Source organism: Lepisma saccharinum, chromosome 5, assembly GCF_977018435.1.
Source record: "Lepisma saccharinum chromosome 5, izLepSacc3.1, whole genome shotgun sequence".
Classification (NCBI taxonomy): domain Eukaryota; kingdom Metazoa; phylum Arthropoda; class Insecta; order Zygentoma; family Lepismatidae; genus Lepisma; species Lepisma saccharinum.
In genome coordinates this window covers 48,641,916-48,667,358 of record NC_139233.1, presented here as the reverse complement: position 1 = coordinate 48,667,358, position 25,443 = coordinate 48,641,916, and the positions used below count along the sequence as shown (strand labels likewise).

Sequence of the window (25,443 nt, the reverse complement as noted above, 5' to 3'; positions counted from 1 at the left end):
CAAGAATAACTTGTCTGATGAAGGGAGCAATGGAAAGTATTAGCTTGTATTGTGGTGAATAAATTCCATCCAGTATTTTCCAATATTCATCCCTACTTTCAACAAATGTTAATCAGCAGCATGCCTAGGGTAAATTTGTAGAGGTCATATCTAGGGTATGGATTTATCGGCTCTTTTAGCCTGTAAAAGAAGCAGGCAAATATGCACCAAGATAGGCAGGCAGTTAATATGAACTTGTATCAATTTCTTAGTTGCATACTTGTTGACTTTAATTGTGTGCAGTGGTGGCTCGTGGTGAACAGCCAACATGATTAGAAATTATGATATTAATTTTTGTCTAATATAATGATTTACACATTAGCACCTACTATTTAACAGCAACACAAATATCATGAAAGATGGAAGAGGAAATAGAATGCTATCAGATTTAGTCGTAGCATTTTCTAACTTGAGATGTGGAGAGAAATACAGAAGGGCAGTTGCCAGACAACTATGCCACATTTTCAAAAATTTTTAGCAATGTGTTAATCAAAACATGTATTTTACATCTACGTGATGTATACTACACCATTGTTGTCCAAATGTAGTTTCCACTGAATACATAGAAAAATAAAAACAATGCATACAACAAGTAACAAGAATCTGTAGCAACCTCTGTGGTGGTCCAGGGATGCCGTCATGCTCCCATGCATGTTACTCTCCCACCCCTACCCATCCTCAGAGATTGTTCGAAGGCAAGTAAAATGCATGTGTGTGGGAGTGTGGCACCCCACCAGATTTCTCTCACTGTACAAGTTCCATATTTCTGCAAAGTGGCCTCCAAACTTCACAATTGTCACAGATGAAAAAACACAAAACCTATTAACAAATTATCTGTAAGCTATAGAATATTTGTAATTTAGACAATGTGAAAACTGTATATATAGATGTTGATATAATGTTTGTTCACTGGTTACACACAGCAGTACAGCATCCGTATAGTCCTGTGAGCAGCTGCTTCTGATTTTGTGTATTCTATTATATATTTCTCATTTTTATGTTGCTTGTCTGTTAGTAAAGACTAACCACAATGCCTAGGCAGTTCCAGAAAACAAAAAAGGAATGTGTTTTTTCTGGTGTTACACGAGTGTGATCAAAGAGAAAGACTTTGTTGTACTGGAGGCAAAACACATAGTTTCACACATGATGACTAAACCAGGTCACTAATCACTTAGGATCCGACCTGTATGAAATTTTTGCAGACATAAATTTATCAATACCTGATACTCGACCTCCCTGATATAAAATTGCAAATATTCCTTGAAGGTCATTAATGAATTAACCTCCTGGATTTATCTATGAAAAGAATCTGCTTATTTATCCAATAATGTTACAAAACTAGGGTTTGAGAAATGCATGTTTATGAACATAAATATAACAACAAAATGGTGGAATTTTGCACCAAATTTTAGATGATTTATAAATGTTTCAGATTGGTAAAATATATTGTCTGATACCATGAGTACCAATTAATACTGTTCTATCCACACTGATCACTTTGTTTCTACATCAATAAAATGAAAGGCAGCATCATTTGAGGTACAAATGGAAACTTGTACTCACGAGTCATGACAAGTTCTGCCACAAAGTCTACAAAAGCCTTCCTGGTCTGGCAAGTACCTTAACAATGATTGTGACTACAGAGGGTAGTAGACTACCCCTCATACATTGTTAAGGATAACATAACTGCAATTCTTTTGCATTTTCAGTATGTAAGTTGAACATTTAATACATGTACTAGAGACTATGTTGTAGTGAACTGAAATTGATATAAATATTCCAGAATGCGAGGTGGCATAAACATTAAGGTTTGCCAGTTAATTCATCTAGACTGAGTTGTGACACATGTAAATTATCATTACTCTAGTAATTGTTTCCTTGTAGTGTAAATTTCTCATTTCAGCTATGCCACCTCCTATGGGAATGGGTCCAGGACCTATGATGGGCCCCCCAGGACCTGGATTTCTTGGCCCTCCTATGAACGCTCGTCCATTTATGGCAGCGCCTATGCCCATGGAAGCTCCCATTATGACTGCAGCCATGGCTCCAATCCCTGCTATTGTCAGGTAAGCCACTTCAATCATAAAAATAAAGTGATGTGTTTTTAAATATTTGCAAATTTTCTGCATAGCAGGCCTTTTCTTTGGTAGCTAAACTTTTTTCTTATGTTTCTCAAGAATACAGTAAAATTTGTCAATTGTAAAAGATAACTGACAACAATAGTATAACAGTTAAAGCTGCAAGTAAACTTTAAAAATATTGTTGCATTGTTGTACTTCAATTTATTCCTACTGTAAAAAAAGTATATCACAAATTACTTGTGAAGTGTAAGGGGTGATGTTATGTAAATACAGTGTATTGTCAATCTCTTTTTCATGTAGTACACCCCAGGCATGGATGCACATGGAGGGCGATAGGGGATCGCCTTGCCCAATCTTGAGCTATATTTTTATGCTTAATATTTTTGAAGACTCAAATGTTCCATCTTTTATCACCAAGTTTTATAGTCTTGAGAATATTTTTAAAAGTTTAAGTCCACTTTCTGCTCATGATAGGCTAATCGGAGTTGCACCTACATTTTAAATTTGGATCCAAACCACTGTACAAAAGTATGGTAATATTGTTAACATAAAACAGCGCAATCACTCAACTGAAATTCGCCCCTCCCAACTATAACTTCTGAATCTGCCACTGGTACATCCTGGCATGCTTTTTTATAGGCCAGGATAATCCTCTGTAGAGGTTTGTGCTGTGCCGTCCGTATGTATTTGTCATTGTCTCTGCCTCCAGCTCATCTTGTAACCATTCATCTTCATTGTCATAAATAGCAACGTGGCAGAAAAGGGACGTAAAATAAACTTGATCAACAAACTTACTTGTGTGTATGTGTGCTTTATGTGTCATGTAATTGTGTATATTCCCATGAAATTATATGGTAAGTAGTTGGGTACATGTTGTCTATGTCTGCTAATAAAATTCTGGACTGCTAATGCTACACCAAGAATATGTTCCACGAAAATATTGGTCTCAAACCACAGATTAGCATGGCACCAATCACAATAATTTCTTATCTCTTCTCGGTTGAAATTGGATACTGAAAAAAAATATCTCCAAATTGAACCATTAATTTATTGAATTCCGGTATTAATTAAGAAACTATGAATTTTCTTAATAAATATACATAAAGTCATTTAATTATAAAATGCAATCCTCCAACTTGCATCAAAAAAATAAGAATGAACTGATAATTAAAAGTGTTAAGAAAAATATTTAAATGGACAAGGCTTTGTAATGCAGGAAACCCAGTGTGAACATATCTCCTAATTTTCATGTTGTAAGCAATCAAAGCTTGGATTGCATGACTTTTGAAACAGAGTATTGTAGTGGGCCCCCAATTTTGAAATCCAGAAAACTTTGGTGATAGGAACCAATGTGCTACATGTCATTTGGCAGGTCTTAGCCCTCGAAAGAGCTGTTGCACCACAGAGCTTGGTTGGGCTAGTGTGTCTAATATGTGTGTGACATTCCGTGAGCAATGCTGCTGACCTTTGCCTATTTTTATGCACTTCTGTTTGTATTAATTATAGCCATGGTGTTCCAGTTAGTAGGGTATCTGACTGCCATGTGGGAGACCCAGGTTCGATTACCAGTGGGTTGATTTACAACAGTGTTCTGCATGGCACTGCTCTGGGATTCACCACACCTGTAGTAAATCAGTAAAGGGGGATGAGGTCATGTTACCTCACGATGGCGGAGATGATGTATGTATGGGTGCACACCACACATCCCCCAATGCCTTCACAGCATGTTGAAATTTGCAGGGTGTAGGTTTACCTTAAACTTTGTATTAATCACCTTTTGCACAGAGGACATAATGGGTGATGTTTTCAAAATTATACTCAAGAACCAATCTCTCTCCCACCTTGGAAACTGCATTAATGCAGGCTTACAACAGTCATGCACTTAGACATACAGGCAGGATAATATTCTGTGAGGCTGCATGTTGTCTTGGGTACTTGTGTTTTGTTTTTATTTGTGTTGAGTGCCCCTATATGACCCCAACTTTTATCACCTTAGGGGCCTTACATATTTTGGTCACCAGGTCCATGTTTTAGGATGCACCGTCATTTGTTGCTTGTGTATCACTTGAACTAGACCATTTTCTCAATAACGTACATCTTATCCCTTTACACTGAATGTTTTATGTAAATACGTTATACATAAACTGTAGGAGATATTTTTAAAAGGTTTTGAATGTACAGTTTTCTAAAACTTAAATTTGTTCTTTAGGCTTGATTTTTTTTGTTTGTAAATTGCCTTTCTTGAAAAAGAGTCGGTCGCCTCTTGGAGGCACCAAAGTCAGTACTTGAGCACATCAAGATGTTGACTTTCAATGTTGCCACCAAGATCCATCCTGGCTTAGTCAAGGGTGTTCTTTGCAAGTGTCCCTTCATAATTCCATATAATTATCACTCATCCTCATCGTCGAGATTAGCCAAATGTGGCAGAAAAGCAATGCTAAATAACAAAAATACAAATACAGATGGGCCGGTCTCCATGGTAAAGGGCCTCCCCGATGGTGCAGTGGTAGCATGGCCACCTTGTAATCAACGATAGTCGGTAGAGGCACAAGTGGTTCGGATCCCACTTTAATCCCGATTAGCCTTATTGTACATAAAGTGGACTTAAAACACCAACTCAACTCAACCCATGGCAAAGTGGTTAGCACAGCATGCTACGATGCCAGGGGTCTCCATGTTCGAATCCTGGCCTGGACATGGATGTTATTTGTGTGTGTCCCTTCATCAAATTCATTGTATCATCCCTCTTCCGCATCTTTGTGATTAGCCAAAAGTGGCAGAAATGCAAAGTATAATAGACAAAATCAAATCAAACAATATACATGCACACTTATCGCTCTCACTCATTGTGAAATCTCCCTTAGTCTTAGTTCTCAATTATATATGTTATTGAAAGAGAGATTTTGATTTTAAGAACCTATTTTATTTTAATATAAAAGTCTTGTTCACCTCCCCAAATGGATTTGTGGTGGTCCAGTTGGTGTGACATTTGACCAGCTTGCAAAAGTCCCCGGTCCTAATTTCTAGGATAGGTAATCTAGAGTGGTTTCCTCCCCCTCACCCCCAACATTCTCCATTTATAAATCAGTCTGGCATTTATCCAGCCTCTAGTGGTGTAAGGGGTGAACATTCCATGTAGTACACCCAACTGTCAACCTCACTTTCACGTAGTACACCCTGGACTGCATTTTGCAGACTAACGAGGCTCTGGCATCTAGACCTACGGCCAGTATAATTTTCGTACGACTGTGTGTATGTTGTCTTTGTTTGTGCTGAGTGCCCCTTTACAGCCTTAGCTTTTAACCGAAGTCAGAATATTGTAGTCTCTGGCATAACAGTTGTGATCGTAGTTATCTTTTAGGTAAGGTAAGGGGCTGGACCCCATATCATGGGACTGGTACAAAATAGCCTTAAGTGCTGACACACCCAAAGTTTTAACTTCAATCAATTATCCAGCCTTTAATCGGTTACTACCTGAGAGCAGTTGCAGGGGTAAAGACAGCCAGAATATGGTGCTGAACACATCACTTCAAGTATCCAAAATCTGTGTACAGCTGCTCACCCTTATGTGCCTTCTCGGCATTGTGCAATGCACAATGCCAATCAACTTTTCACTTGATAACATGTGAACAGCATATCAAGTACCATCACCCATGTTTTTTTTAGATTTTAGAGTACTCTTCATCTTGCCTCTCTGCTGGGTCAACAACCAAGTTTTTGAGTTCCCAACATGGATTGAAGGTGCAAGTGTATAAGCACCAAAGACACCATATGGGTGTTCAGGAGCTTCATTATTTTTTCTGCCTCCCGTTTTGTTTTCAATATTAATGTGATGGGCACATATGGCTAATGCACTGGTATGCCCATCATTTTAAAAATAAGACAAAATGTCTTTGCAAGGTGTAAGGGGTGACCTTCCACTTAGTACACCCAATTGTCAATCTCACTTCCACGTAGTACACCCTGGACTTCATTTTGCAGACTAACAAGGCTCTGGCATCTGGCTCCATGCCCAGTATGATTCTGTGTGTTGTCCTGTGTGCTGAGTGCCCCTTTACTGCCTCAACTTTTAACCGAAGTCAGAATATTTTAATATTTTAGTTCCACGACAAAACAATTGTTATTTTATTTATGATAAGATACTGAACCCAGTATAATGTGACGGGTGCAAAATAGCCTAAGTGCTGATGCACCCAAAGTTTTAAATTCAAATTCAAACAAAACATTTTTTCACAAGACTTCTATTGTATTTTTGTAATCAAACATCTCTATCATCAAATGTATGTTCACCAACCGCAATTTTCTCACCACTGTATTCTTCTCATAATGAATTTTATGTATATGAACCTTTTTACCTAACCTTTCCTAGCTATATGCACTGTCCACCCCCAAAAATACCTTTCAATTGAATTACACACACATTGTCTTTCTTTCACCAGCGCTACTCCAAAGCTGTACGGTAGCAAACCAATTGGCATGAAGATGCCCTTAGAAGAAATGGTTGGGATGCTAACCGAAGTTTCGCGTGTGGATCCGCACGAAGAAGCTGAGAAGAGAAGGAAGATGAAAGAGAAAGCAATGGACTCTTCGAAAGTGCTCGACTCAAGTAGAGCGAAAGAAATGGCGGACAAGGTGAAAGCAAGCACCGTGATATTAGTGGGACCATCTGCAGGCGGAGGTGGAGGAGGAGGTAGTGGAGGTGGTGGTGGTGGCGGCGGAGGAGGGCCTGAGGAAGGTTCAACAGTGAAGAAGAAAGAAAAGAAACCGAAGAAAATCATACGGACAGCAGGTGGTCAAACTTGGGAGGATAACTCATTGACGGACTGGGATGACGGTAATTTGATTTATTTTCTTTCTCTCTCTCATTTGTTTTTCCAGGTCTACTTCTTGTAAACTGAATGGTATTTAATAACTTACTCCAGGTTCCTCATGACCTGAAAATTGTAACATTTTGCTCTGTTCGGACCGTGAAGATTCTTTGTACTGGGTGGTCATAATTAAACTTCCCCATCTCAGACACCTCTAAAGACCATGGTGACGCGAATGTCAATTGATAAAATATTAGTTCAAATTTTCACCACCAGGTGAAAATGTGGTACTGAAATAACAAACCGGAAGTTGGGCATGCAAAACTTTATTTATAGTTTATGTCAGTACAGTAGTGTTCAAGTGTCTACCAGTCAAGAATGTCAAGAAAGTAATCAACAGATAGGTCAAGAAAGTCTAGAAAAAGTCAAGTGCTTTTGGTCAAGAATTTTTGCTATTCTTTTTGGTGTAGTGGACCTTCCCACCTGTACTGGGATTTAATAAAATTGAATATTTGGAAATCTGAAATTTAATTGAGTTGTGGTTAAGATTCGTTCACTTTGTTTCTTAAGAATTACATTCTTGTGTGCTTGAAGTTTTGTAAAAAATATTAAATAACGTAATGTGGCCATTCCCGATCTAGGATGAAGTCTGAAGCATTATTTTTTTACATGCATTAATAATTAGAGCATGTCTAAATCTTTGTTAAAGTGCAGCTTCAGTTTTCATCGTAACTGGTCTTGGGGTAAGGGTTTTTTATTGAATAAACATATCAATTTTCTTAATTTTTCAACTATATCTGAGTAGGGGATGATTAAGTAAATGTTAATAAAAAGGCAGGAAAGGTCAAGGATAAAGTAAATGACTTTGGATTTGTTATTTAGGTAGACACCCTGTATATGCACTATCAATGTGACTGACCCTTTGGAAGTATAAGACAGCGTGATCTTAGACATAACACAGTTCGAAGCAATTCCTCGAACTCTTGTTCACTGTACACCAGATTCCAGCACCACAGTTCCACCTGGTGGTGAAAATTTGAACTTTTTTCATCAGCATTCACTTTATACCAAGTTTCATCACAATCCGATGCTTTGAACGGGTCTCCAGAGGACTCTGAGTAGGGAAACTTGAATTATGACCACCTGGTATAATGTGGGAAAATATACAATCCAGGAATGTGCAATTAGGGTTCCACTCTATTATACAATGTACTGAATGTGCATATTGCTTCATAATATACAAACACTACAAAATAAAGATAGAGTATAACAGTCTTATCACTGGCATTTTGATAAGTGACATGTTATGTTTCTCCAGGTGAAATTGCAGTATCTTAATTTACAAAGGTTGGTCAAAAAGTAACGCACAATCCACTGTAGCTCGGGAATGGTAAGGACGGGAGAAATGAAATTTTGTAGGTAGAAGCATTGGTCCTTTGTAAATGTCACTCAGTGTATGATCCATGTGCTTCACTGCACTGCAGCCATCTTTGTTTCCATGACACGAATGCACGTTCGTAAAACTCTTGAGGTTGGTCTTTACACCAGTTTTTCACACTCTTTCACACACGCAATGAGCTCGTTGTCATCTCCAAACTTTTTCCCACGCAGATGAGCCTTCAGTCGTCCAAACAGATAGAAATCTGATGGTGCTAGGTCAGGACTATATGGGGGTTGTAACTCCACATCCCAGATGGCCAATCTTCTGAACTGTCATGCTTGCAGCATGCGGTCGTGCGTTATTGTGATGCAACTTGTATATCCTGATTTGTTGAATTCTTCTCGACATGGTATTACGTGTCGGTTAGGTGGTAAAGGACCACTGCTTCTACCTACAAAATTTCATTTCCCTAGTCCTTACCATTCCTGAGGTGCAGTGGATTGTGCGTTACGTTTTGACCGACCTTTGTATATAACTTGAAAAAGACATTGATTCTTTTTTAAAATAGATAAAAATAGATATCAGAATTCTAATGACCTGGAAATCAGTCAGGCAAATCAATGTATGACTAAAAGAATCCTGGAAATCAAAAGTTGGAAATGTCAAGGAAAATGTTTTTTTTTTCTTTTGCACTTTCCAAGCTAATTTTTCTTGAACAAGATACATGAATTACTTACGTGAAATTTAGAAGATTTCGCACTTCCGCAGCAATGCAGAAGTGCAAAATCTTCTAAATTTCACGTAAGTAATTTTAAACCGCGTTTACCGCAACCACCATGAAAGATACATGAAGGCATATATTCTTTAGGAAATTGTTTATTTATAAGGTTTGTTTTTATTAATTTATTTTGAAAAATGTTGAATTAACTTTATTCTCTCAAATAGAAAGTGTAGTAACACTAGACTCGGCTGAATCTTTGGCCAGCACCAAGGCAGCTGCTTATGAATTTTCCTCTCCGTTCGGTGAAAGGCATCATGCTTTGGGCTCTGGCTACAGGATGCGTGCAGATTCGGGTCTCCTAGGGGAAGCATAACAACTTTTCTCCTGATTTTTCAGTCTGTGAGGAAATGTGGGAGCTACGAATGAGTATCGTAACCCAGTCATGCAAACCTACAACAACAACAACTGGGGGCACGTCGTTCAGACCACACAGCACCCCATAACTGGTTGGATGATTACCTATCTCGACAGTTGGGAGTGAGGCTGGCAAGGTAGGCCCTGGGCCTCATGGGCTGTTGCCCCACGGGTTATTATTTTTTTAAATTATTTCAAAAAACTGCTATGATATTCCAAAATCTGAAAAATTGAGTATGTTTGGAATTCCTTATAGAACATGCGAATCTTCATGAGGATTGCTTATGCTGTTGTCTAGATCTTCTCAATAGTTTCGTGGTTACGTATGTCTATTAAACTATTGATAATACATATCTGGACAGACAACAGCTAAAGCAAACCACACAAAGATTTACATGAATGGTCTAGAAGGAATTCTAAGCATATGTAATTTTTCAGATTTTATAATATAACTGCAGTTTTTGGAAATTAAAGGGAAATTTGAAAACAGTTTTCCTGCCAGGAGCCGAAGGTCCAGTTAAGCCTTAAAACTTTCATTTGAATATGTTAAGGAACCACAAAATGGCCTGGAAGTTTTATTTTTTATTTTTTGTATTTCCTGGAAAACTTGGAAAATTCAGGGAATTGTTTTACCAAAATGAGTGGGAACCCTGAATGTTATTAATCAAAACTTTTATTTCTTTAGTGGCTAAAGTTCTTTAAAACAGTATTTCTTTCAGGCACCGTTGGGGGTGTGACCCCCGGAGGGAATCTGCAACCCCTTCCCTGGACGAAATTTTACAACAAAATGAAAGAAAAAAACCTTTCTGCTACCTTGTTTCCCTTGCATTGGACTGCATTACTTTGTGTGGTGAATATTTTTGCCTTTATATTTCCCTCTGTAAATAACAACGGCCACACCTGTCCAATCTTACAGAAGAAGCAGAATGAAACTGGCAACCGCACTAGCCTTGTCTCCTCTCTCCCATCTCGAATGTGCAGTAGAAATGAAACGGAGTTAAGTATAATGCTCAGAGTTGTTGAGGAGTCGCTGTGCTACTGTTCAGATATAAGTGGTATCCTTAGTGCAATTGGCATTCGGTACGAACCAAAACAATTGTGTTTATTCATGGACAGTTCCAAAAGTAGTCTGAAGGTAGTTCTTTTACACAATGGCAACCAGTATCCTTCAATTCCAGTCGCGTACTCTATCCACTTGAAGGAAAGTTACTCAAGTGTGAAGTTGATGTTGGAGAAAATCCAATATGATTAACACCAGTGGGACATATGTGGTGATTTCAAAATAATTGGTTTTCTTCTTGGGTTACAAAGTGGGTATAGAAAGTATTATTTTTTCTCTGTCCCTGTGACACTATGGGCAAACTGTGTGGCCTGAAAGAACAGAGCTAATTCCAGGAAAACACAATGTGATATGCGCAGCTTAAGTGCCCAGAGAGAAGATTCTCCTACCAACGCTGCACATTAAACTGAGGTTGGCAAAACAATTTGTGACAGCATTGGATAGCGAGTCAGCTGCTCTACAGTACATAAAAAAAGTTCCTAATCTGTCAGAGGCAAACATTGTGGTGGCATTTTTACAGGACCACAGTTTTGTTTCATGCTAAATAGTAATGAACTTAAACAAAATATGACCAAGCTGGAAAGAAATGCTTGGAAGGCCTTCCACAACTTGGTGAAGGGATTTCTTGTCCACAACAGAAGTGAAGCTCTTGACGATCAAGTTAAGACACTAATTAATAGATATAGAGCACTGGGCTGCAGAACGTGTATAAAATTACACATGCTTCATTCGCGATTTCTTTCGGCAGAATTTTGGAGAGATAAGCGAAGAACACTGTGAACACTTTCAAAAGGAATTCAATTCATGGAAGGCAGATACCAGGGAAGATGGGACTGTGCCATGATGGATGATTACATTTGGGGATTAGTTCGTGAGGAAGGGGAAAGGAGTGTTTCCCAAAAAAGACAACGAACAACAAATATTCACTCTTGATAATGTTGTCACATAAGATGAATTAAATTAAGGGACTGATGTGTAATATTAATGTATTCTGCTTATTTCATTGTATTGCTTTATCTATTTTTCATTGTTATACTTACTGTTCATTATATATGCAATTTACTGGGTACTGACTGTACTGTGTTTGTAATTTTATGTTTTTCTGCATAATACATATAACATAAAGGCTACACCTTGCACTTTGAATAAAAAATAAGAAACGACCCATATTATCCGAAAAACTGACATTACAGCAGAACCAATGGGTCCAAATTATGAAAATAAGACTGAAAAATATACATAAGCAGAAAGCACATGAAAATTTGGAGACCAGTGTAATCCATGCCAATTTCTTGAATGTGACTGCAACAGTCCAGGTAGAAGCCCTGACAGAATTTCTGAGAAATGCACTGATCCTAAATAATAGGAAACAACCAAAGACTATCAAAAATAATATTACATATTTTATATAGTTACATAATTCAGTATTTTTTTTTACGTGGATAGTTATAATTAGGGCCATATACAGTATGTAACATTCTTATTGGTACACACGGATTTTCAAAGAAAATGCTTTAATATCTGAAAGGAAATACACTTTTTTGAAATTGTTTCTTTACAATTCAATAACTAATATAATTAGGAACATAAAATCTTACCCAAATTCTGTATAACCAATGACAATAATAAATTAAATGAATCTGAAAGAGAAACATGCCATTTTTTGTACAACTTTTCTATTTGTACACTTAATAATATAAAAGAAAGAAGTATATTCAGAACAAATTGACTGACAGTTCTAATACTTTGATGCGTATCCTTAAGCTTTAATTACTGCTTGACACCTGTTCTTCATAGAATTAACCAGTTTCCAACATGTTTCAGAGCTTATTTTATTCCACTCGGCCTGCACAACAGTTTTGAACTCTTGTTTGGACTTGACGTCTGCGTTATGGACTCGCCTCTTCAAAATTGCCCATAAATGCTCAATGGGATTTAAGTCTAGACTTTGAGCTGGTGTTTGTAGTAGTTTGGGCACATTCCATATTAGCCAATTCATGTTAACTCGCGCCTTATGCTTACTGTCATTCTCTTGTTGGAATCTGTAGATAGGCGGCATGTCCATTTTTTGGGCACTCTGCTTTACATTGTTCTTCAATATGTCCAAATAGACATATGAATACATTATACCATCAATAAATTGGATGGTACCAACACCTTTGGACGACATACAGCCCCAAATCATTAATGACCCACCGCCGTGTTTAACTGTTGGAACTGTGTTAATGTGATCATTGTCTTTATTTGATTTTCTCCAGACCCTATTTATCCCATCTGACCCGTATATATTAATCTTGGACTCGTCTGACCATATGACACTATCCCATAATTCCTGGTCCTTGTGGATGTGCTCTCTCGCGAATGAAAGGCTATTCCTGCGATTCACTTTATTTACATACGGCCTCTTTCGTGGTATTCTGCCATGATATCCATGCTTCCACAAGGCACGTCGGACAGTTTGATCGGACATCATTTTGCCAGCAACATTTTCTACTAAGGGTCGTAAGTGAGGATCACTTAGTCGGGGGATTTTCTCGCACTCTTTTTAAAATAAAGCGTTCATCACGTTTATTCAACCGTCTCTCTTTTGGTTTTCTTGGCTCATTCTGTGTTGAACCTTCCTCTCTAAATTTGTTTACTATGTATTGAACTGTGGAGTGTGATTTATTGACTGTTTGTGCATTTTTCTTAATGAATAACCTCTAAGGGCCAAATTTATAATAACAGCCTTCAGATCGGAACTAAGTTCCTTCACCTTGCCCATTTCGAACATAGACGATAGGCCTACAACAGTACCTACGCCAGCATTCTGCTTGCGCTTGCATGTTCAAACTTGTTACGAAGTTGCAAACTGCACGAAATCGCCCGAATAGCGGTGGCGCTTTATGCGAGGAAGATTGAAACTCTTGCCTGAACGAATAACAATGTTGCATGAAACAGCGTGTTTTTCACACAAATTATATGCTCTGTTTAAACACTTTGAACATACATTTTTATTGACATTTGTTGGTGAAACCTTCATTAACATTAATTTCCAAGTACATATGAAAATGATTATATTTACTATTAGATATGACATTTTTTCCTCGGAAATTCTATGTGTACGAATAACAATGTTACATACTGTATTTATAGTGAATAAAATATCAAGATTTTTGCAGAAGAACTGTATGTAATTAAATGGTATAAAATGCCATTTCATTGTTAAAATTGTGAATATATAGTCCTAAACTTGATTTAGAAACTATACTTATTACAGAAAATAAACATCCCCTTCTAATAGAACATTTATATAGTTATTAGGGTATTTATTTGATGCCCATGTAAATGTGTCCATTTTTGCTTGTCAGATATTTACAGCAGAATTGATCAATTTTCCATGATTTGCATAACTGATAATTAAGACTTCAGAAAGTGTCGCATTAATAAATAAACTCTAAATTTCATGACAGAACATGTTAAGAAAATGTGCCTAACACCTTTCAAAACATGAAAAGTGAATATTACTGTGAATTACAGTGTATGATAATACATTTCATGTTTTTGTCAGAAATTAAATGTATGTAAGCATGTAACATATTGTAGATTTGCATGTATTACTCACTATTAAAGGAAATAAATACGTTAAATAGTATTGATTAGTTTGACTAGTTACGTGAGTGAGTATGGAGTCTTATTTAGAACAACGTTTCGGAGGTCAAACTGCCTCCTTCATCAGGTTGGTGGATGTCTCTAGGCACAGAGCATAGTGCCACGTAAAAGAAGTGTTGAATGAGGATTCAGGTTAAGGGTTAAGGTTAAAAACATTTACTAAAACTCTGCCGTATTCCAACTTAAAAAAAATCTCAGCATATTAAAAACTTTGTAAAAACAATCTACACTTGTATTAAAATCACTAAAAAAGCCTGGGCACGTAACGGCCACTTGGGATCCTTTTTTAGTGATTTTAATACAAGTGTAGATTGTTTTTACGAAGTTTTTAATATGCTGAGATTTTTTTTAAGTTGGAATACGGCAGAGTTTTAGTAAGTGTTTTTAACCTTAACCCTTAACCTGAATCCTCATTCAACACTTCTTTTACACGGCACTATGCTCTGTGCCTAGAAACATCCACCAACCTGATGAAGGAGGCAGTTTGACCTCCGAAACGTTGTTCTAAATAAGACTCCATACTCACTAACGTAAGTAGTCAAACTAATCAATACTATTTAGCGTATTTATTTCAACATAAGCATTTGTCTAGTTGTATCAAGACAGTAGGTTTTCAAAAGCAGTCAGTAAACAATTAAAAAAACTATTGTATTGTTGTACTTGATTTCCAATTGAACCACTAAAGAAAACAACAGTTCATATTAATAATAACATTATAAGATGACTATGCCTGTATGGACCATTTCCAGTCATCGTACTCCATAGATATTGACTTCAATTGCTTGCAGGGATACCCTATACAGTATTAAAACTAATAGACTTTGGTTGAAACCTCCCACTGTTGCATCACTCTTATGTGCACACCAGACTGTATCCCACGAAGTTGTTTAACTGGAACTTTATGAATAATGTTTATTGTGGAGTGTCCTGAGCTCAGAATGAAGTCTGATAAGTCAATATCTTCTTTTTGACATCATTATTATTTAAATAAGAGCAACGAGAACTTCACTGTGGATTGGATTCAACTTTAAACTGTAGATCTGGTCTCAAAAAATCTATCTGGGCATAAAGTGTATTTAATCCTACATATTATCTTCAAATGGTAATTTTGGTAATGGTAAATTTGTGTAATAAGCAAATTAACTTCACCATAAGAAAGAAATGCTTGAATTCTTAGTAAGTCGTCTACAATTTGTATGTGACCTTCAATGTTGCAAGTACTTCCTTTTACTTTATAATGTTTGTAAAAATATTTAAAAGAATTGGAAAAGTCTCGAGAGCTGAGAATTCGTACTTTCAAAAAATTCAACTTTCATGAGCAAGGAATGAAGTCCTCTTTGGAAATAGCTGTGTACTGTGGAACGATTTTTACATTCCCCGATAAAACATTTTCCCACATTATACATTCAATATTGATGGTCCCAACATTGCAAAATGTTATAATACAGCATGTCCACAAAAACATTCCATAATTATAAACGACTACAAAATTTCAATTATGTATAATATGAAATTTATACTGATACCATTCGAAAGAACAGATCGAAGAATTTTAGCGGATGTGTAATTGTTGGCATTAACTCCAACAATAGATGGCATAACAATAAAAGAATGAAAAAGGAAAAAATGTTTTGATTGTTAATGTGTTATTATAAATGGCATTGTTGTTAGAAGCAAATTGTGTAGAGCTAGCCTGTAGTTAAACATCCCTAAATCCTCCGTGTCCAAAATCCATCTCGATGTTCGCAATTTTCTAAATGAGAAACTTGAAGGAAGATGGATTGGGCACTCCAGAAACAAAGATGCTGTGTTCTACAAGTGGCCACCGAGGTCCCCTGACTTGACTGTCTATGACTTCTTCTTATGGAGTCACATAAAAGATCTTGTATATGTACCTCCACTGCCTCATAATCTGGAAGATCTGAAACGTTGTATCATTGCCGCCATCGGGACCATCACTGTAGATACATTAGAACGCGTGTGGCCTGAGTTGGAATATTGCCTTGATGTTTGCAGCATGACACGAGGAGCACACATTGAGTGCCACTGAGGTAGGTAGTTAGGTATTGAAATTTTTGAGTTTCTGCTTCGAATGGCACCAATTTTATATAAATATGAGTACTGAGAGCGATGCTATATGTGTTTATAATCACGGAATGTTTTTGTGGACACGCTGTATTTTCCTGGATTTTTCATTTTATCGCATTTTAAGTTTTTTCAGGTTGGTCCCCAGAAAAACATAAAGTCGAAGTTGAGTGTATATGAAGAAATTTCTTCATATCTTGAAAAATAGAAGAAACCTGCTGAATATGACAAATAAAATTTCTTCTGCCACATAGATATGGCCAAATAGGCCTGTTTTGTTTTTCATAACATGACTTTTGATATATTTTGGGAACATATCACTCTTTAGAAGACGTAAGTGAGTACTAAACTGAATTCCTTGAACCTTACTTGTAAATCTTCTATTAATTTCGGTGGCCTCTGCTACCATCCACTTGGGGAAACTGAGAAGCTTCACTGTTGCGTTGACTGTTCCTGTTCCTGTTGTTTCCTCTCTTACTGCTAGGGTCTCTGGTGTAACCAGTTCGTATGCTGCATGTGATAGGTTTGAGTTGTTGCAAAAGCGGGAGCCAAACACAATGTGCCTGACCACTGTGGATGTTCAGCTCGTGTAGAAAGTGCATAATTGTGTGCGTCTCTTTAATTTTTGTGTCAATCATTGTGTGTGCTGTATGTCTAACTGAAACTTTTTGGATCCTGTGTTTGTTAAACTCGGTGCTTTGCTAGTCCGGTAGTTGGTTGGGATTTTTTTTTGCATCGGATAAGTGCTGTTGTATATGTTCGTTGATGGATCTCCCAATGTAGTGCGAGTTGCACTCGCACTGGGCATCATATACTCCCAGGTTGTCAAGTGGTGAAAGAAAATATATCTTGTGTTTGCTTAGGACACTGGCTATTTTGTTCACTGGTTTGTGTGCGAGTTTGATGTCATACTGTTTCAGGGTATGGGCTAGGTGGTTGGATGTAGTCTGGTGGTAAGGGAAGGCAATCAATTTTGTTTTATTGCTGCTGTCTGGGTGGTGTTGGTTAGGTTGTCACACCTGCATTTTAGCTTTGCTACACCATGTAGAGAGTTGATGTACTGTGCATCCATTTTGAAGTCCTATGTCTGTAACCATGGTAACTTCTTCCTTCAAATCCTCTTCACTTGAGCAGTGCAAGAAAGCTCTTCGGTAGAAGTTAAGCCATACATTAGCTTTATGTTTTGGTGGGTGGTTGGAATGGGAGTGGATATATTGATTCCCTGCCCCTGGTTTTCTGTAGACTGCGGTGGTGAATTTGTTGCCCCTCCTTTTGATTGTTAGATCTAGGAAGTTGATAATGCCTTGGTTTTCCCGTTCTATTGTGAATTTTAACCTGGGGTGAATGTTGCCAAGTTTTTCCATAAGTAGACCCATTTCTTCTTCCTTTTTGTAAACGACAATGGTGTCGTCTGCATATCTGCCATATCATTTTTAACTGGAGTTCTGGTGAGTGGAGGATATCCCTTTCGGCTAGGTGCATCACAATGTTGGCTATGGGAGCGGACAGGAGTTTCCCATGGCTAATCCTTCTGTTTGTATAAAGTATTTGTCTTCAAACTGAAAATAGTTGTGCCTGAGGCAGATTTTCAATAACTTGGATACCTCTGACTCTTCCATTGGTGAGACCCTTTTGGCAGCAAGCCATCTTTTCACCGAGGCGAGGGCTAGGTCGATCAGGATCGAGTTATACATGTCGACTATATTGATACTAGCGAGTTTGGCATGGTTGGCTTGCACTATTGAGGTTATTAGTTCTTTGGCATCTGTGTTGCGGAAAATGTACGTCAGTTTGTGGTTGTGGTCAGAGATTTTCTTTTTAGCCAGCTTGTGAGGTGGACCATTGGTTGGTTGAACCCTGCGACTATGAGGTGCATCGGAATTCCCTGTTTGTGTGTTTTAGGAATGCCATAGGCTATGGCAGGGGATGGGTGGGTGTTGAGGAGTAGTTTGCAGTCCTGCTGGTTCAGCATGACACAACTTTCAACTGCACGCTTAATGATACGCTTGCACTTTTTGGTTGGGTCACTGTCGATGGTTTTGTAAGAATCACTATTTAGTTTTTCATGCATTTTGCAAGAGTAGTTACCTTTATATGTGTACTGATTTGTTTTATCCAATTTTATGCACAAGCAGTTGTTTGCTTGCAGCCAATATTTGAAGTCTGTTGGAACTGACCTGATTTTTATGTGGGTTCGGTGTGATTTGAATGCCTTATTTAGTGCCACCTTCTGCAGGATGCCTGCTGCTGCTGTCCAAGTGTAGCGGGTTGGGTGTAAAATGCTGCTCGTTCTGCTGCACATATGAAGTGTAGGGTGGGAGGTTCACTGGTTAGTACATTGAATTTGTCGCCGAAAACGAGGAGATTTTTGAAGTATTAAGGAACGTTGATGTTAGGTTGACAACATTGTTACTTGTCCGCCATTTGGGGTTTCAACTAATTATAATTCTTATTTTAAAAAAAAAGGTAAAGTCATGAAAATCCTAGCTCTGCTCATTACCGCTTATAAGTATTCTGGATAACTTTTAAGATGCACTTGTGACCTAAAACTTTTGAAACATGCTCTAAAGCATAAAACATACACACTAGAACCTAAATTTTACATTTTTCAAGGGGCCCAGGTAAAAAGAAAATAATACTGTAAATTGGAAAATCCAAGAAAATGTTATAACACTTTGTTTTATTGGGATCATGAGGATTGAATGTATGTATAAATGGGGAAACTGTAAAATTGGGGATCCACTTTTCTGTTTATAAATTCTAGCCACGCATCACATCTCATTGTGAATTCCTACTTTGCTTTGTTTCCAGATGATTTTCGGATATTCTGTGGTGATCTGGGCAATGATGTGACGGACGAAGTTCTGGCTCGGGCATTTGGAAAGTTTCCATCGTTCTTGAAGGCAAAAGTAGTCCGGGATAAAAGAACCAACAAGACCAAAGGTTATGGATTTGTCAGTTTCAAAGACCCGCAGGACTTTATTAAGGCAATGAAGGAAATGAATGGTGAGTACCTCAGTGATTATTTTCTTCATTCATGTCTTGTGATTTATTTATTGTGCAGGGGTTTCATCCATAATTTTCCATACGGAGGAGTGTAAGTTTGTATTCAAGGCATTTAAGGTAAATTATAGAGCCAAAATGACCATGTATTGAGCCTTGTGAAAATTTTGGCTGAGATATTGGCAAAATTTTGTGGTGGGGTTGGGGGTGTGTAATCCACTAGATGAGTGTAGCACATGAAACATTTTATCATGGTGAACATACACAGACTTACAGAGCAACCACAAACAAAATAACATTCGGCCAAAAACCCTCGCACACCTTCTCCTCCGGCCACGAGGAACCATGCTCCATTCTGCCCCTCTTCTCCGTGCATGAGTACGTTGCACAGAACACTTGGTTCTACGCAGGTCCTTCTGGCTGTGGTTCTACTATGACAGAAATACTCGATCTGAGATACAGACGTTCACTGTGTTGAGCACCATGTTCTGTTCAGATATGCAGCTCAGATAAATACTTCATCCTCAATGCTACACCTATCAAATGTGTTGGTCTTTAGACAGCTGTTGTGATTAGCTAGATGAGGTGCGATCACAATACTATACACAGGGAGTGGCTCAAGATTAAAAGTTCTCCCAGGCTAGGTGGATTTTTGCCGCCTGTCCCTAATTTACCTTTTCTCCCATCTTTTTACTCTGTTTCTCCTACTTTCCACCTTCCCCCAACAAAAAACATGATCATGTTATTTATTTACTGTTTCAGTGACGAAAAATAATGGCCTTATTTATAAAATACTGAGTTTTCCTGTTAAGATATACATTTATCGTGTGTATGTGTTTATTTAATACCCACATAATTACATCAAAATAACAGTAATCTCTTAGCTTAAATTGCTACATGATTTTTGCAATATACAATGTTATCCACAGTAACTTCAGTTAATAACAACAATAAATCCATCTTTCTAAAACCAATAGCCCCTAAGGCAGTTTCCCTTGTGGTCATGGTCACCCGGCCCTTAGTTGCCCCAAACTATACATACAATCACAGATAGAGAAGCCATAGGCAGGTTGAACAAACAGTCACCGTCAAAGCTTTGTCATGATGACTAATGCTTCGTCTAACGTATCCAAAATGAGATTAATGGCTCATGTGAAGATACTTGGAAATTCAAGATTCAGGTGTAATTGTTAGAAGTTGAAGCCTCGAAATTTCATTGTTGTTATACTCTTTCGTTACGTCTTGGTCAACTTATACTGTTCCCAGAAAATGTTCTATATTATATAACCTAATTGAAACATGTTACATCAAACATACATATTTTTAAGTATATTACTAATATGTGGTTTTAAATGTTTTTAAACAATGATAGAGATCAAAATATTTTAACGCGTTCTTTCACTAATTATAAGTAATTTAATTTTTTTAAATGTTTGTTCATGCTATAAAAGATTGTTGGTAACATGAGAAATGATAATACTCTTTGATGATAAAGAAGGTAACAGATATGTACAATCTCCTTGAACATAAATAACAGCATTATGGAATTAATTTTGAAATGAATACATTGTATTTTTATTATGTAAGCCACTAATGAATACATTATTTTAATTATGTAAACTGCTATCTTTGAATTTATAACAAAAAAAATCAGACACCATTGACAAAATGCAGGAGAAAATGTAATTTTATTACTTTTGAACATTTTAGGCAATGTTATAATAATTTATTTAGAAATATGATCCTACTTGGGAAAACAATATTGCACTTGGCGTAGGGTGAATGATAAGTAGGTTTTCTTAAAGGACCCTCTTGAATTCAATTTCAGTGTTTGAATGGGGAACTTGTTCATTTACGTATGAAAATTGGTGAGAATTTCAAGAGAAACTCATTGGTATATTTATTTATTTATTTATTTATTTTGTCTTCTTTTACATGGCGAAGCTAAGGCTGTGGAGCCTTTTCTTCCACTTGACCATGTTTACAAAAAAAAATTGAATGTGAAATAATTAAAATATTGCAAAAAAAGAAAGAAAAAATATATAAAAATTACAGAGATATAAAAATTACAAAGAAAAATACATATAAGAATGGTAATCTAACCTATAGATACGGGCACACACACTCACACATACATATTTTTGACCTTACACACGTACAAGCAAATACATAACACTACACTACTTAAGCACAGTCCAACATTGCACTTACTTAAACACAGTCCAAAACGGAATACTTTGACGATAATTCAACTAAACTATTACGTTAAATAATATTTTATGCCTTACATCCTTGTAGGCATTCTCTTCACCTGCCACATTATTAGAGAAGTCAAACATTTAATTTTCATTATATCATATGTGTAACTTTAACAATTTTTTGAACGTGACAATTGAGGAAGAGAGATGAATTTCAGGTGGCAACTTGTTCCAAAGGCCTGCTGAGGTAACAGTAAAAGAATTTGCATAAAAGTTGGATTTGTGGAGTGGAATGGAATGGAGAGCAGAGAGCTTTCGCGCGATCTGGTGTTGCGGCTGTGAAAGTCGGAAAGATGTTGAAATCGGTTATAGAGATATTGCGGGTCTTTTATTTGGAGGATTTTGTACAGTAAAATTAACTTATGAAAATTTCGTTTATCGCTTAATTTAAGCCACTCGACCTTCGCAAAGTACGATGTCAAATGCTCTGAATATTTTAGATCAAAAATGAAACGAATGCAGGCATTTTGAATTTGCTGCAGTCGTTCAGCTCGCTCGTGATTGACATCCAAGAAAGCAATGTCGCAATAGTCAACAATGGGAAATACAAGAGACTGGACCAGTTTAATTTTTATGCGTTCAGGGAGGAAGTTTTTGAGCCGATAGAGTGAATGCAATGCACCGAAAGCTCTTCTAGATACCGAGTTAATGTGCTCTGCCCAGGTGAGATGGTGGTTGAGTATCAGATTCTTAACAGTAGAGGAGAAGGGCAGATGCATATCATTTGCGTTGAGTCTAAGGAGGCTAGATTTATCTATTTTGCTCAAAATTTTAGGGGTACCTACAAGAATACACTGGGTTTTAGTCTGGTTTAGATGTAAACCATGGTGTACAGACCAAATACTTATTTGTTTAAGGTCATTGTTCACAATTTATATTGCATGCAGTATTTCTTGCGGGGGGAAAGAGAAATATAACTGAAAATCATCGGCATAGATATGGTATTTACAGCAGTTAATCACCGTCGGGAGGTCACTTATATACAGAGCAATTAAGAGGGGGCCTAGTACAGTGCCTTGAGGGACACCACAAGGAATGTTTTTCCACGAAGATTTTCCATATAGGTCAACGACACACTGTTGACGTTCTTGTAGATAGGAGCAGGTTCATTCTCACCTAACTTTAACTCCAAAGCTGTCCAAAACAGAACTGTGTTGGTAGAGTCTCTTAAGTGCAATGTTCGTTATTAAACAGCTTTCGGGTCAAAGTTACATTAGAATGAAATATAACAGTGTGTTGCTTCTCGCTCCGGTGTAAACTTCTTGTGTTGCGTTACCCTTCAGCTTGTCTCTCCCTAAGGGAAAATTCACACCGAAGTGACAATCAACAAGCAACACATGTCGCTGGGGATCAAGCCAATCAACAGCAACATTTCACACCTCAGCGGCAGGATGGGCCACACAAGCCTGTGTTTGGTTAAATCCTCAAGTGACACGTGTTGCCTTTTGCTTGCTACTTCGGTCTGAAAGCTTCCTTAGGGGTTTCATCAATGGAATGCAGGCTTGTGCAGCTTGTCATGCTGGTGCGGAGTGAAATGTTGCTGTTGATTGGTTCATACTGAAGCAACATGTGCCACGTGCCATTTGTCATTTCGGTCTGAAAACTACCTTACAGTGAGGGACAGTTTCTAGGTTGTGATTCCATTGAAAGTTAATGGGATTGTAAACCAGAAATGTCCGTGTCTCTAAGTAAACACGAATGACTTGGGACATCGCAGAGGTTTGAAAACGAGAGGTATGATAGAAAAAAAAAAGGGAATGAACTTACTGCTGCGAATTTTCTCTTTATGCATGAATGTTATGAGTAGTATGCTATTATTCCAGATGCCTTATTGGCATAGGGTGCTTGGTGAAAATATTGGTGCTCGAATACATGTATTTCTACAGGAGCCACAGTGGCCATTATAGGAAAAGACGTCTTCTACCTGAGCTGATCTTAGTGGCTTCAGTTTTGTCCCTTAAGGCAGTCGATGGAGCTAACCATAAAGTTTAATGACAGCTTAAGAATCTCTTAAAAATACAGTGATATTCTTATTCTAATCTTAAAGCTCATGGTGTTTGAATGAAGGTGAGATGCTCCCTGTTAAGGTTCTCTAATAAACAATAATTTGTTTTTATTAAATAATAAGTCGTAACAATACGTTTGCTACCATAGAAAACTATGTCCGCGCCAGTGTTATTCCCCTTTTACCTGGTGCAACTATGCGAGAGAATGGCTTCACTTTCGTGCCGTAAAGCAATCCTACATGGATATACAGGTCAATGCTTGTAAATTTCCGTAACATTTAAACATTCAAAGAAACTCGCATACTACTATTATGTTATTTGGGACTTTTCATATTTTTCGATGATGCCATTATCATAGTTGAAAGGGAGCCTCACCGATGGCGCAGTGGTATCGTCATTGCCTTGTAAACAAGGGGTCCCAGGTTGATGCCCGGTGGAGGCACATAGTGGTTCAGGTCCCACTTTAATCTGTAGGTCCAGTCCCGATTAGCCTTACTGTGCATAAAGTGGACTTAAGACACCAAATCGATCAATCAATCATAAATGAAACATCCTAATATATTCAATAGCATGTAACAAACTACTGACAACAAACTACTATCAACTATTGACCAAAGAACCAATCCATTACCATTGCACTACACGGATCTTTTGTGTAGGGTAAAGAAGAACATTTTTGAAGAGTGGCAAATATAGTGTAAGACTTCATTGTAAAGTGTTGATGAACACTGTAGGAAAACAACTTTGGTTTTATAATTTATAATGCAATCATTTTAATAAATAGATTAAAAAATGGTCACAGGATATCGTATCACCATTTATGTAAAATAAATATTTTGAAATCTCCAAATTGTGTTTGTGGTAAGTCAAGAATTCATCACATTAATTTGGAATTTGTTATGCATGCATAATGATTGTATACAAAACATTATCACAAGTTAATGTGCCTTCATTATTGTGCACACCAGACAGAAGTATTGGGAAAAAAAAAATTAATAATGAATAGGGGGCAGATTTTGCTACCACTGCGCTATCGGGGAGGTCCTGGTAGAAACTAAGGGAATGATGGTCAGATGAAGATATGCCTTATGAGCGCATTTTATTCTTAAATTAGACACAATAAAAATACAATAACTTTTTGTGATTATTTATGTCTGTCGATGGATGGCAGCTAGATATTCAAACAACAAACTGGTTCAGATTAGATATGATTATTGTGTGATTTTCTCCACGAAAGTAGTATTGATTTGAAGTGTGAATTTTACTATTTTTCAGAATTTTTCTCATGTAATAACAAGTGTAGATTGAATAAAATTGGGAGTGTAGAGTACAACACACATATCTTTGCCGTTGTGCAGATCCCAATTTTTGTTTTGTCTCCCTCTCTCTCAGCATCATGTGTTCTACCCTGTTCACCATAATGCCTCCAGTACTATTGTTCATATTTCATCACTTTAGAATTGCTCAAATGAAATAACTTATGTGGATGCATGAGCATTTCAACTCTCAGCTCCGACACGTGTTCTTAGAAATTGTATGACGGAAGCTGTTATTTTTGCTGCTAATGCGATGCATATTGCTTTGTTTGTTAAAATTGGCATTCTTTGATGGTGACATGTTTATAACAAAGGAAAAAGCCACGCCGCTTATTGTCTCGTGGCAATATATGAACTTCTTATTCTTGTTATTGTTGTGAAAGCCAGCATCGTTTGTAAATGTACATCAAAGGCAGCCAACTGTTGCCCATCACAGAGAGTCAAAAAAACTGCTTAAGGAGTGTTTGTGGTCCAATTGTCGCAGTTTAACACATTTGCAGGTTATTAGTTCTCCAACCAGTGGTAGTGTTAGTCGTGTATCAATCACATATCGTTGCAGTTTCTGTACCAGTGTGGACGAGCTTATTTGGAGTGAACAGTTAAAATGCCACCAGGTCCAT

The 25,443-nt window shown here is 37.3% G+C and overlaps 1 protein-coding gene across 1 annotated transcript in view; it reads left to right on the top strand.

Moving 5' to 3' along the window:
• The window catches only part of LOC145987803 (RNA-binding protein 42), a 131,479-nt gene that overhangs the window by 12,041 nt on the left and 93,995 nt on the right, over positions 1–25,443 (top strand). The window contains exons 3-5 of the mRNA XM_083122509.1: positions 1,943–2,105; positions 6,560–6,954; positions 19,052–19,246. Of these exons, the coding sequence (XP_082978635.1) occupies positions 1,943–2,105; positions 6,560–6,954; positions 19,052–19,246 (753 nt within the window). The remainder of the gene's footprint in view (positions 1–1,942; positions 2,106–6,559; positions 6,955–19,051; positions 19,247–25,443) is intronic.